At 38.9% G+C, this 13,721-nt stretch overlaps 1 protein-coding gene across 1 annotated transcript; it reads right to left on the bottom strand.

Moving 5' to 3' along the window:
- Nucleotides 1–4,843: 4,843 nt before the first annotated feature.
- Nucleotides 4,844–12,587, bottom strand: dhodh (dihydroorotate dehydrogenase). Its single transcript, XM_066713773.1, has 9 exons — nt 12,489–12,587; nt 10,451–10,663; nt 9,877–10,076; nt 8,729–8,811; nt 8,244–8,431; nt 7,407–7,520; nt 5,766–5,919; nt 5,301–5,460; nt 4,844–5,173 (listed from the first exon to the last, which is right to left on the bottom strand). The coding sequence occupies exons 1-9, from the start codon at nt 12,507–12,509 to the stop codon at nt 5,029–5,031; spliced, it is 1,278 nt and encodes a 425-aa protein (XP_066569870.1). The 5' UTR covers nt 12,510–12,587; the 3' UTR covers nt 4,844–5,028.
- Between the last annotated feature and the right edge of the window lie 1,134 nt (nt 12,588–13,721).

Here is a 13,721-nt window from a genome sequence, read left to right as displayed (position 1 = left end):
ATTATTGTTTACACTATGAATGCTGTTTTGAACTTTTAACATAATTTAATCATATTGTTGAAATCCTAAAGTACTATGCTTAAATTTTGATTGCTTTCTTTGCAAAACTGTAAATTCTGTACTATTTGTTTAAGAATACTGCAGTCAAGGACACATTTCTATGTTTGAGTAAGGTAAACTTCAGCACCCACTGCAAATTTGCTTGCTGCTAGAGACTTTGTTTAAGCCTGCCTTGAACAAAGCCGTCTTCTCAGAATGAATTCCACAAAGGGAAGGGTGTTGAAAATGGCAATAATATTTGCAAAGCCGGAAGCTGTTTGAATTTCCATTGGACAATCTACAGCACATTGATGAAAAGGGCAGCCTTATCTATTTCCTGTTTGGCTTAGAAATAATTAATACCATGCTCAGTGATTGTAGCCAGGTTAATATAAGATACATATAATCTAATATTAATATCACCACCAAACCATTTCATCAGGGTTTAGTTTAAGACTGGCTTTCCTGCATGTGTTAATAGCTATTGACAATCGTGCTGACTTTGAATTGATTGCTAGTCATTCAATACGATTTATTCTATAGATTGTTGTGGCAATAAAATGTTTTGAATTTATTCTATATGCATGCGATTTCCCTAATCGCTGGATGTTGCAGAACCATTGATTCCATTAGAAGGGGGTTTACTCTATTCAATTTCTGCCTGGCCTTGCAGGGGGCTTCTTACAGGTGTCGGAGTGGTGCACACACTCCAATCATCATTCTCTAGAAGGAACATGGGAATTGTAATGTCTAGCGCCCCCCTTAGGCAATAGGGGAAATCTGAGCTTTGAAGTGCAGGGTTGCCAGTGGGAAAACATATAATGTGGCAGTTTTGAATGATGCACAATGGGAAATTCTCCTCATATTATGCAACCTCAAATGATTACTGAAGGCATAATTATAAAGGAATTCGGAGAGGTTTAGGTACTGTTATTAGGAATGATCTTCTGGCATTTTTGCAGAGCACAGAAAAAAATAATACTGGAAATGTACTGGATTTTTTTTTTTTTTACCTTGTAAGAAAATACAAAAGAATGGAGACCTGATTAGCTCAGAGGGATTATAGTGAAGGCAGGAATGGTCATACAGTTACTTTCCCAAGAAGGTCTATGATCAAAACATTTTGACAAGCACTAATATAGATGTTTTAAAGCATGCAGAGATGAAGAGTGTATTACATATGTTCACTCAGCAGGTTCCAATCTGCCTTTTCTATATTATTCAAAATCCTTACAGGTTTAAGATTACAGCTAAAGTTTGCTAAGGGCAAGGGCTGCAAAGGAAAATGAAAAAAGTGCACTATTCTGTATAGACTCCATACCCCTTAAGGCAGACCTTTATATTGACACACACAAACTCAAGAGCATTTGCTTCATTATACATATTGGTAGGATGCTACATGTAGAGCAGACCAAGGAATTGTGGTTTCAGCTGAGATGTGTGTAAAACAGGAGATAATGTTGGCAGAATTGTGAGTACAGAGACACTGCTTCTCAATTTACACCTGAGACAGCTTCTCCACTGGCAGACGCATTTCAGAGTGCTTTCATAACAGCCATCTGCACTGACATGGGAGCACTTCACAACACAACACTCTTCTTTTATCTTTCACTTTGTTCTTTCCCCCTTTCACAAAAAGAATATTGTATAGTTCCGTTTTTTGTATTTTGAATATACACACACTGATATAAATGTGTGTGTGTGTGTATATATGTATATATATACACAGTGATGGAGAGTGAGTGCAAGAGAAAAATATAGATACATTTTGAAATCTCTCCATGGTAATGCACACGTTTCTTGCTTGAGGATAAAACACACACAAGGGGCCGTGATATGACGCCAGCAGTCAGGGAGTGTTAAACGCAGAAAGATTAATTAACCGGTTAATGAGGCAAGGCTGGAGAACATATATTACATAAGTCTTCTCTGTCCCTTGGTCCTTGTGCATTTGTGTGAATGTTTGTGTGAGTGTGTGTGTGTATTTGTGAATGTGACCAGGGTGGAAGAAATAGAGATGTTTTCTACACACATGCAATGAAGTGAAGTTCACAAGCACCGAAAGGCTGGATTTCTCCACACTTTGCTTCCTGCGTCCAGTACTGCACATGACCAGAGAAGTTGCATTTGAACTAGTCCCAGCAGCAGTTTATCACAACTGGAAAACAAAAAATGAATGCTAATTAGAAAGTGATTAAGAGTCCAGCCTCCCTTAAACTTCATTAAGTTTAAATGAAGTGAAGTGGTATGTTACAGTCATTTATAACAGTTCATTTTCCAGGATTTGGAGAGACAGTGTTAGCTCCTGATTTAGAGGGCTGTAACACCCAAATTAATATTTTTATTGCGGCAAAAGCAAAATGCATCCATCTACCTTCGTTACCACAACACCACACCAGCTCCACTGGGCCTCTCAGACCCCTGTTTAAAACAGGTTTGTTGTGCACAAAATGAATACCCTAGTCTAATAAGTATCACTTTTAATTAGAAGTCACTTTATAAAAAATAAAAATAAAAAAAAGAAGCAAGCTCTTGGCAAACAGAATCAAAGGGGACCTATAAATGTCATGTTTAATATCCCTGTTTTAATTCACCAGTGGCTCTGAGACTAGGAAGGGACTGACATGAGAAAAGTGAAGCCTGTGCTCAATAAGACAACACAGTTTAATATTAATACTACAGAGGATGCTGCCAGGAGCGGCTCACGCTGCCCCAGAGACTGTGGTGACGCAGCTCTTGATTAGTTCAGGGGGAAAGTCAAAGTGTCAGCAGAATAATAATTACATATATATATATATATATATATATTTTTTTTTTTTTTTTCCAACCATCCTACAGCGTAGCTACAACAAGTAATTTTCTGCTTAATTTATTCTTGTGAAATTTCGTATCTTTTTTTAAAAAGGACCAATACCTGATTGTTGGCTATGAAGAGGAGTGGTGGCCATAAGGGATGCTGAGTTCAAGTTTAGCTGTAAGGCGACAGATACTAAAAACTGAGTTAGTGTGTGCAGCTGTCATCCAAAGTGGACTGTCAGTCAAAACTGAAAGGGATGCAAGCGTTAAACACAAAAACAAATGGAATAATAAAAAGGTCTGACTGGTGCAGATCATTCAAACACTTTAACAAAAAGTCAGCTAGACTCATGCCCGAGGCACACATACAATATAAAAAAATATAGAAATACCTTTCAGAACAATATGCATGCATGCAAATATTTGAGGTTTTCTTTAAAAAATGTAAAGTGGCCTTTTAAAAAAAATATATTATTCTGTACTAACTCCATACAATGTGTTAAATGTTTATTTGTCACTGGCACCTTATAATATTAATTTCACACAATCTGTAACTAACCAGTGCCCTCCCTGTGGAGCAATAGTCTCGAAAGAATTCTCTTGACAACAGGAACATGTAGCATTTAAAATATGACTGAATGATGCGTAGCAGAAAAAACATCTGCTGCGTGTTATTGTTTGTAATGTATTGAGAGCAGAGCACTGATGAGAAAATTGGATAACTCATGTTAACCAGAAACATTCTGTTAAACTAACATTACATCTGATCCCAGTGCCCTGTCGTGAATCATTGGCAAATAAATGGTGCAAGCGATATGAAAGAATGGTAGATCCAACGTTGATCATTGGTACTTCCAGATAAAGCTTGAGAAGGTACCATATTTGTGGCCTGTGTGCGTGTGTGCCTCGTTTAAATTACCCACACTGCCCTTCTGCTGTAGTATTTGTGTCTATATGGGTGTTTTCTAAAAATACTCAGCCCATTCAGAACTCAGCTGGTATCTCAAACAGACCAGTGTTGGGAGGGAAATCACTCTCACGTCAGGTAGGCGAAAGTTGCTGTCTGGGCTGATCTGTCACACACTGACAGACAGATACCCTCGATCTGTGTCAGCAGAGCCAGATCTAGGCAGGATCATCTTTTCAATCATAAAACTATCGTCAGCTATAGAGCTCGATGGTAGCATTAACTCCCTACACCCCTGCTGATAAACAATTAATTCCAATTGTGATCCCACTGCTGATATTTACCACTGCAATTAATGACCACTCTGATCGTAGTAAGAGTGCTTAATTTTCAAACATGTCTTATATTTGTGGTGGAATGCTGTCCCTTCAGACTGAAACATATGTTAAGAACAAAGCCTCCATAGATAAGAACAGGCAAAACTAGTGTACTTCACTGGCTCAGTCAATTGAACTGCTCTTCTCACTATCCAAGCAGGAGTGAAGTGCTTCTTCGTGGTGCCTGAAGGGGCCACTGAAGAGGAAGGCTCTTGTTGGTTCTCCCCTTTATAGAATGTGTCACATTGTTAAAAACATTGGTTTTATTCTGAATAATAAAAAACATATTAATATAAATAGATATTATGTATGAGAAGAACAGAAATGATCAAAATCAGTCTTATTTCAGCTGCTAGAAACATGTGATCATCAAAGGTTGTTGCTAGTTTATATGGTAGGTGTTACTAATACTTACTACACATTGATTCATAGGCAGCACTGTGGAGTAGTGCTGTTGTACCCCTGAGCAAGGTACCTCACTTTGATTGCTCCAGTAAAATGCCCAGCTGTATAAATGGGTACAAATGTAAGTCGCCCAGGATAAGAGCGTCAGCTAAATGACAAAAATAATAATAATAATTGATTCACAGGTTAGAATTAACTATGTGCAATTACTGCTAAAGTTTATGCATTACTGAAATATTGTATTGACAATTATAAAATGCTCATTTTTTTTAAATATATACATCACTTTATTGGTAAAAAAAATATTGCTTCCTATGCGTTCAGCAGATGTTCTGTTTAATTTTATCTTACAAAGAACTCCATGAGGGCAATCAGCTCGACCATGATCTGATCGGGATTCCCAGAAGCCCACAGTCCTGCTTTTCAGACAGGTTTGACATGCTGTGCACAGTAATCCTCTCTCTCTGCTTCAAATGCAAAACTTTAATTAAACCTCCATATCCACTATAATGTGGTAGGCAATGCTTTCGCTGCTGGTTCTGAGGCTGTGTGAAAGCTGTCCTTCGCTGGACCCCGAAGCTTTACTTTTCCATCTGTGGTCCTGTGGTCGGCTCCCACAGCTTCAGAGACATTTGTGAAGCCTTGCTCCCTGAAACAGATTTAACAATAGTCTGCTATAGCTGGGGAAACTATTTAAATGCACAGGCTACAACTTTCTGCTTCCAAAGTACTGCCTCTCATCCACAGCCACAGCCTTTTACATCCTGAGCACTTACTTCAGCAGCTGCTCCAGCTCCCGTTTGATCTTCCCCACGATGGGTGGTCCTTGATAGGTGAACGCTGTGTAGAGCTGGACCAGCGATGCTCCCGCACGGATTTTGTCCAAAGCGTCCTGTCCACTGCTCACACCTCCCACCCCCACGATGGGCACCTTCCCTAAAGACAGGAAATGTCACTCCCATGATGCACTGCACAACCGCACAGGACTTCCCCTCCTCAAAGGTGTGCTCACACTGGCCACCACTGAAACTCGTAGATATATTTCAATATGAATCCTATTAACAACTTCTGTATAATGGATAATCAAAAAAACACCATTCAGTTTGGAAGACTTGATTAGCAGAGCATTCTGTTATTCTCGATCTCAGGATATCACACAGCAGAGAATATTTGTGCTGGTTTTACTCGTGCTCTTTGGAATTGGGTTCAGGCCATGCTGTTGTTACACAGGTGCTGAGTACCTTTAGTCAAACTGTACATTTCCCTCACAGTCTCGGTGGACATGTCCCGGAGGGGTGCCCCGCTCAGCCCCCCCACCTCGCCTTGCTGGGGGTCCTGTAGAGTCGCAGGCCGGGAGATGGTGGTGTTGGAGACTATCAGCCCATCCACCCCCAGCTGGAACAAACACACAGTTAGATCTGCACTCTGAAGCATTAGCAATACAAACAAGTAATGACCTGTGCTTGAGTTCTTTCTTAATTTTATCAGTTAATGCATCATATCTGTATTTATAAAATGTAAAGGATACATAAAAAAGCTATGATCAAATGTTTCAGGTATATACATATAAAATCCAGAAAGTAATATGGCATTTGTGTGTGTAAAACTTCTGTGAATCCAAATAACAAGAGGTTAATGATTTTAAACTTTTGAGCACAGACTTCATCTGAAATAACTTTTATGTCTGGTCATGTTTTACTTGTACAGTAGTAGGGTTAATATAGTAACAGATCATTCATAGTTCCACAGCAAATGAGAGAATCCTTTCACATGGCACAGCAGGTAAGCCTGACTCAACTTTGATTTCATCTTATTTTGCAAACACGTATTTAAATACAATAGATTAATGTGCAGAAACTATATCAAACAAAAATGCCAAAAAATGGTGGAAGTATCATAGTATAGGTGAAGTAAAATGCAGATCAAATAATGTTTAAACATGTTCCTATAAAATGTAGCATAAACAAGTGAAATTAAATTAGAAATCTTTCTTTGCACAAACACTACTAGTCAAAGGTTTTAGAACACCTTCATTTTTCCAGTTTGTATTGGAATTTACACAGTTTAATGTCTCAATGTACTCTGAAATTAAAGCATAGAACAAATAAACAATTGGAGATTAAAAAAGATTTAAAAATGTAACCCCTTAAACTGACGAACCCCTCTGGCACCAAATCTGTGTGCTTCTCTTTAATCCCATGTGTACTGTTGTTGTGTTTCGATGTGAAGCATTCTCTAATGTGAAAAAATCCCCCCCGTTTTTGGTAACCAAAACGTTTTATTAACCTCTGGCAGTTTACCGCTTACCTTTGTACCATTTCAGGCTATTCACTGGACTTCAACTGCTTAAATTTCAATAAAAACTGGAAAAATGGGGGTGTTCTAAAACTTTTGACCGGTAGTATAGCTGTACCATTCAAATTGCTGTCATGCGTACTTAAACATGTACATTTCATTACAGATGATTAAAAGAAAAAAATAGTTGATATGGTAAGGAGTAATGCTTTTGACAAACCGCAATGATTTCCTTTTCTTATTTAAAGCTGAATCCTCATTCTTGAGTAGACATTACTTGAATGCTTAACCCTTTTCTGCCCTAGTAGTTGTGCTGCTTAAAACTAACCAAGGAGGGTAGCAAACATATAAAGATAAACATGATCTTGTAATACGTTTCCTTTTGGTTATACATCAGGCCTTTCTGGTATATTAATCTGAATTAAAAATGAATAGAAGTAAATATAAATTAAACTACAATATTTAGTATCAGAGAAGGCTAGATTTAACAGTTACAAAAACTTAGATCGTTGCTTGCACAAACATTCTGCAGGATGAGTGTGGACACCATAGCCCAGTACCAGGGGCTGACAAAGTCCTGCTCTGACCTCCGTGATGACATCAGCAATGTCCAGCTTGTCCTGCAGGCTGAGGTCAGGGGCAATCTTCACCAGGACGGGTGGCCGTGGATCACACTGTAGAGAATCTCTTTGCCTCAGCACCTGGAAGCACACACACAAAGACACACACACACACGTCAGAGAGGCTACTCCACACTGCACTGAACTCTGCTCTCAATGGCAGAGCTTACACTGAGAAGCTTAATCCTGTATGAGAAAAGAGTAATCATAATATTGCCTATAAATCAGACAGGCACAGGTTTGAGAAAATGCAGAAAATACAATGTTACATTATACGCTTTGTCATCTCAGGAGATGCCTTTGGCCTTTTACCAGTATTTGAAATGGAAAAGCTCATCACCAGGGGGAAACAAATATGTCCATTTGTAAACATTATTAAGACTGCAGTCCAAAAACCAGCAAACCGCCTAGATCTTTCCATTTGGAAATGAAAACCTGGCAGAATGGGTTATGCGTTACTACCTCTAACACTTGTTTACAATACCTCCAGAAAACAATCATTAAAAAAACAAAACTGTGCCTTCTCATGTCTTCTCATGTTTGAACACAGAAAGGCTGAGAGGTTTGTTATTAGTTCTAAGATTAATTCATTTATCCTTATCTTGTGGTACTGTCAGATTAGATATTTATAAAACATTTGGTTAACACTTTTTTTTTTTACTAATGAGGAAAAAAAAATGAAGAAGTAGGGACATGTCACATAAATCTCCCACGTGCTTATCTAAGAGTTAAAGCAAATACCATTATTTGGCTTTAAATCTGAAAAGTAACTACCGCTCTGCTGAGGCCTAATGCACCTCTTACCCTCTCCAACAGCTGTTTCAGCTCCCTTTTGCTCTGCAGGTCCCTCAGGCCGGGCGTGTTTGGGCTGCTCACATTTACCACCAGGTAATCGGCCACAGGGCCCAGTGCTCCCACCCCAGCTGAATAATCAGATGCTGCGTCCGGGGACAGCTTATTCTTGCCTAGGTTGATCCCCAAAGGCTGCCCACCTAGGAAACCAGCGTGACAGACCTGTGTCAAAGCTGTCAATAATTTAACTCAAGGCGACTCCCCTAGGAATTCTGGGATGGAATATTTTCAATGTGCGTTTAATGTAAACCAGCCTGACAGTACAGAGGAGTCAATGGTAGCAGACTGTGGTGCCAGGGGAAAATTTACATATTTATATTTCTCCAGGAAATTTCTAAAAAGTGTTGCTGCATTCTGACCTTTGTTCTTTTCTCCATTCTCTCCAGTTTGAGTTAATTTAATGCTATGGAAGTAAAGACCCAAAGGGAAGGCAATACCTTTTGTCAGCTCAGATTGTAGCACTTTCCTTGCCTGCAGCCTCTCCTGGACAGCCGCATGGCCACAGCTGTTAAAACCATACCTTTGAATGAAATACAGGGAAGCTTCGAGTGAGTGACAGTGAAGAAGTACGCGAGAGGAGAATTTTATGGGAGCACAGCACTTGTCAAAGCTCTGTTTCTTTTTCCAGAATTCTCTCTTCTGCCTTGATTTGGTTTCATTTTGTTTGGTTTTAATGTGTATGTGTTGGTGCAGAGCTTAGCACGATTCAGGTTTAATTTGGATTAACTCTTGCTCTCAAGGTTACATTTAGGTTGTTTATAGTGTATTGTTTTCACTAATATAGCTCAGTTGTGAGGCAATTATGGTTATCTGCTCCTATTTTTATTCCGCAGGGTGAGTGTTTGCAATCACTACACTGGAAAAGCCTTGAGATTTCTGAAAAAGTCCAGTGCTCAAAAGGTTAAAGCCCGTGAAAAATCAGGTCTATGGAACTACACGTCAGATTCTGACTATTTAACCGCATTTGCCATTCAAAAGTACAACTTAAACAAACACAGAAAACCCAAACACAAAATTTGCATGGAAGGAATACTGAGCTGGGTTACACCTTCCCAAAGTGGTTTACCTGACCAAACCTACAAAGTTCAGAAATACTCTCACAAAAGGTGTTTTTTTTTTTTTCTTTGGTAAAACAAGTATTGATAAATAAACTGCAAAAAATGTATTATACTCTATAATGTAAACACATATTTGAATTCCATTAAATTGATTTAGAATTCTAGTCACTGTACTTATAATCCACAGAGCTTAAAATAAATCAAACCGTTTCAAAGCAGTGGTTCAAAACCCTGGTCCTGTAGAAAGCCTGTCTCTGCTGATTTTAATTCCAAATGAGCTTTTAATTAATCCTCTAACTGAACCAAAATGGCCTAATTTCAACATTGTTAGTTGTTTTCAGCTCTTAAATAATTGGAGATTGTTCAGGTAAGTTATTTGGCTAAAATTAAAACCAGCAGCCATGGGAGTCCTCTGGGGCCAGGGTTGGGGACCTCAGCTTAAAGCAACAAACATCTCTACATGTCACAGACACGACAAGCATGGAATATTCTGAACCACGTCAACCAAAACAGAAGAGCTGTTGTACCTGTTGATGACAGCCTGGTCAGCGGCCAGTCGGAACACGCGTGGCCTGGGGTTCCCCTCCTGCGGCTGAGGGGTGACGCTACCCACCTCCACGAAGCCAAAGCCCAGTCGGTACAGCCCATCCACGGCCTCCCCGTGCTTGTCAAAGCCAGCTGCCATCCCCACGGGGTTTCGGAAATGCCGGCCCAGAACCTGCACCTCCTGTGGGCAGAAACACGTGGTCACAGGACACGACATAGCAGAGCTCCTTGGCACCATTCTGACATCCTAACCAACACAGGCCAGTGCTACAGTTCATAACCAGGCTTTTTTTGTTTGTTTGAGTATGACAAACTTCACTGCAATAGTTTAATTGACAGTGAATAGTATAAGACCAATCCCATAGCCCTCCTAGCCTGGGTTCATATCTGAAGCACTTTCAGATCACAACAGTAGTGAAATTTGTGCAGGCCTGTGCTCTGAAGTTGACACGGACCCCTGCAGAACTCTGCAGGAAGCATCGTTGTCTAGCATAAAAGAAAGGAAGAAGAAACATCAAATCCACCATCTGTGTGTCTTTCCCCTGTCAGACTCACCAGAGCAGGGGAGTCCTGGTGCCTGGATCGCGGTACGAGCCCCAGCCCAATGATCTTAACGGCCAAGACGTGGGCCGTCTCCGCTCCCACAACCCTCTGCAGCGCTGGCATCAGCTGATTGGCATAGAAGTGTTCATCACCTATGGCAGTGAGGTATGAGACGAACAGGAGCCCACCTGAGCCAATCACCTTTACAGCCTCCTTCATGCGCCTCTGTACAATAAAATAATATTAAATTAAAACAGAGGGGTTAAGTCACCTGTAACAAGCCCATGTACACACTGAACCCTGTTACATACATATCATTATAAAGTATAGGCTATATAGTACTATATTTGTAATACATATGGTATCAGACAATTGATGTAGGTTTCCTACCAGAATAACACATTGTTCTATTTATTTGAACCTATTATTCATGAATACTGAAATGCTCCATATCTGTAAAAATGATAAAGGTAATTAATAGTCTTAATATCTGATCTGTAATTAACAAAGGAAAACAGTATGTTTAAATTGCAAATTGCGACAGCACAGGCTAAATATAAAATCAATGTATATATATTGATATATATAGGCCTACTTTTTTTAAATAGGATCTTGCTCCCTTCCCTTTGCCTTCATTATACTATACATTTTATTTAAAGTTTAATTCAGATACACTTTAATTCCAAACAAACTACACACAGGGAGTCCAGGGACCAAGATGCCATCTTTTAAAATATCAGCAATCAGCCAATTCCTATTAGGTAAAGCTACCTCACTCTCCCTCTCCCTCAGTTAAATTACTAATGTAGATTTGATATAAAAAATGTAGAAAAAAAGAAAGAGATCCCCCAACACATTTGAAATCCAAATCAGCAAAGGATCCTGAATAGACCTGTCATGCAAATGAAGCAGGCCTCTGCACAGCTGAGTGAAACAGGCTCACAGAGGCTGATGAGCCACCATGCCAGCTTCAATTTATGTTAAAGTCTTATTACATCTGAAGTGAAATGGCCCCTGAAAAAAAAACACTTGTCATCTACAGTAAAAACATGATCCAAGCTTTTTCAAGAAGAGCTGAGATGGATTAGATAGCAACCACAAATACTCCCAGCTTCAGACCGATTCAATTCCACAAAGTTGTTGTTTAAAGTAAGCGATGGGACCTTTGGCACATTCAGATTAAAAAATAAAAAATACCCTGAAAAATGTAGTTATGTCAAATCTTGTCAATGAAATGGAGTGGGCAGCCTGACAGCCACCTAACACCTTCCAAAAGACACTCATGAGGTGGAAATGAAAATTAAATAAACTGAAAACAGAAAGGATTTGCTAAATGAATGGTCATCTTTGCCACAAACCAGTTGTCACATGTAGCTACCAAACAAGAGTATCACTATCATCAAAGGGCAGCTTAAACGTTTTGCATTTCCTAACCACACATGAGTATCCTGTTTATTTGTAGTCTGTTTTCATGTTGTAATATACGTAGCATGACTAATCCTACACAATAAACCTTACGAAGCAGACGCCAAAGACAGCCCTTGCCATTGCTTATGTCTGATATGCAACCTTCATTCGTTACATCATCAGACTGGGCACCAGTACAGCCCTTTGTTTAATTTCATTTCTGGATTCATATTATCTACTAACTTGATAAAGCAATGCTACAAGTTTGGAAGTGTGTTTCTATGTGAGAACCACTGAAACCATTTCATATAGTGACTCAGAGTCAATATAGTCCCAAGAGTCAATGTCACAATTCATTGTCAGCCATCCTGAACCCGATTGTCATGAGCTTTAGTCTAGAGTTAGGCGAGTGTTGATAACGTAACAATATAGTCCTAACTACTGTAACTATGTCAAATATCCAGATTTATTCTGTAGTCCCAGCTGGAGTATGAATTGGAAATGCAAGGTCACAGAACCACTGCCATCTGCTTTGCACTGTTCAGAGAATGAGGGATAACAACAGCGCTGCAGCAGTCTGTGTTTAGTTTTATTTTTCTGTATCAAATACTATATACTCTTTAAATATGAATTTTCTAATTACCTTAAACATGTGTGCTGCCATAGTTGTTACATCATATTCAATAACACTGCAAACATGGTCTGCTCCACGCTGTAAAAGCAGAGTTGAACTTCCTGAAGCAAATCTCGCGATACTTTATATGGGAAACCCCGTTGTGAGATTCATGATTGTTTGTACGCGTTACAGACGCAGTGAAGTGGGCATGTGTGCAACATCAACAAGTGCAGTGTAATTATGAAGTAGGATGTAGTGTAACTAAGCAAAACATTGTTCTTGTGTTTTTATATATATATATATATATATATTTGCAGAAATATAGTTATTCTGAGCTGTGCTGCACAAGTAATAGGCTGCTGCTTTAATCATATATTGTGACCATATACTCTGGTATCCAAACTATTGATGGATAAACAAATTATGCAGGAACAACTAGCATGTCTGTATTATAAATATATTATTTATAATTATATATATCCTCCAATACTGAGATACTGGCAAATTCAAATGCAAGTGAAGCCCAAATGACTTTGGCCAGGTTGGGTTTTCCCTGTAGGTTGATTTGCATAGTGAAACTCATTAACTAATTAAATTATTTATTTTTTTAGTTTGTTTTGTTTTGTTTCTAAGAATCATGAGGTTTCAGTTTTCCCCCCTAAAGCCTGTTTGTACTCATTCGAGGGATTCATTTGTAAGCAGTTTTGAAGTTTTACTAGTCTGAAAACAAAAAAATGTTAGCGGGTACCTCTTTTAAGTTATTGAACTTCTACAATGGCACAGTTTATTCCTGCCTTTTTAGGAACATGATAGAATTATCCCAAAAAACACATTATAAGTGTTATTTGCTCCACAGCAACTTTTACACAATGTTCATTCAGGCTGCAGCTAGGAGCAGTATACATGATTTATGATGGAGCTGTTAAAAGTATTTCAACTGTACATTAATAGAAGGAAATTAAATTAGGTCTCACACTATTCAAATATAACATATTTTGGAGATACTACTTGCTTTCCTATAAAGCATACTGAATTCTTCCAGAACAGACATCAATATGAAAAGAACTTCTGTAGGCATTGTATATTATTTGCATATATTTTTTCTGGTTAGATTGTTAATCACAGCAGCTGCCAAAAAAGAAAACTGATTTTAAAGATGCATGGAAACATGCATGGATGCAGGGAAAAGAAAGCCCCCAAACCCCCAAAGTAATTGATCTAATTACTTCCCCACTTCACTTCTGCATGATCAACCAGGGA

The sequence above is a fragment of the Amia ocellicauda genome, chromosome 9, assembly GCF_036373705.1.
Source record: "Amia ocellicauda isolate fAmiCal2 chromosome 9, fAmiCal2.hap1, whole genome shotgun sequence".
Lineage (NCBI taxonomy): Eukaryota > Metazoa > Chordata > Actinopteri > Amiiformes > Amiidae > Amia > Amia ocellicauda.
Note: the sequence above shows the minus strand (reverse complement) of the source record. Positions and strands in the feature narration are given on the sequence as shown.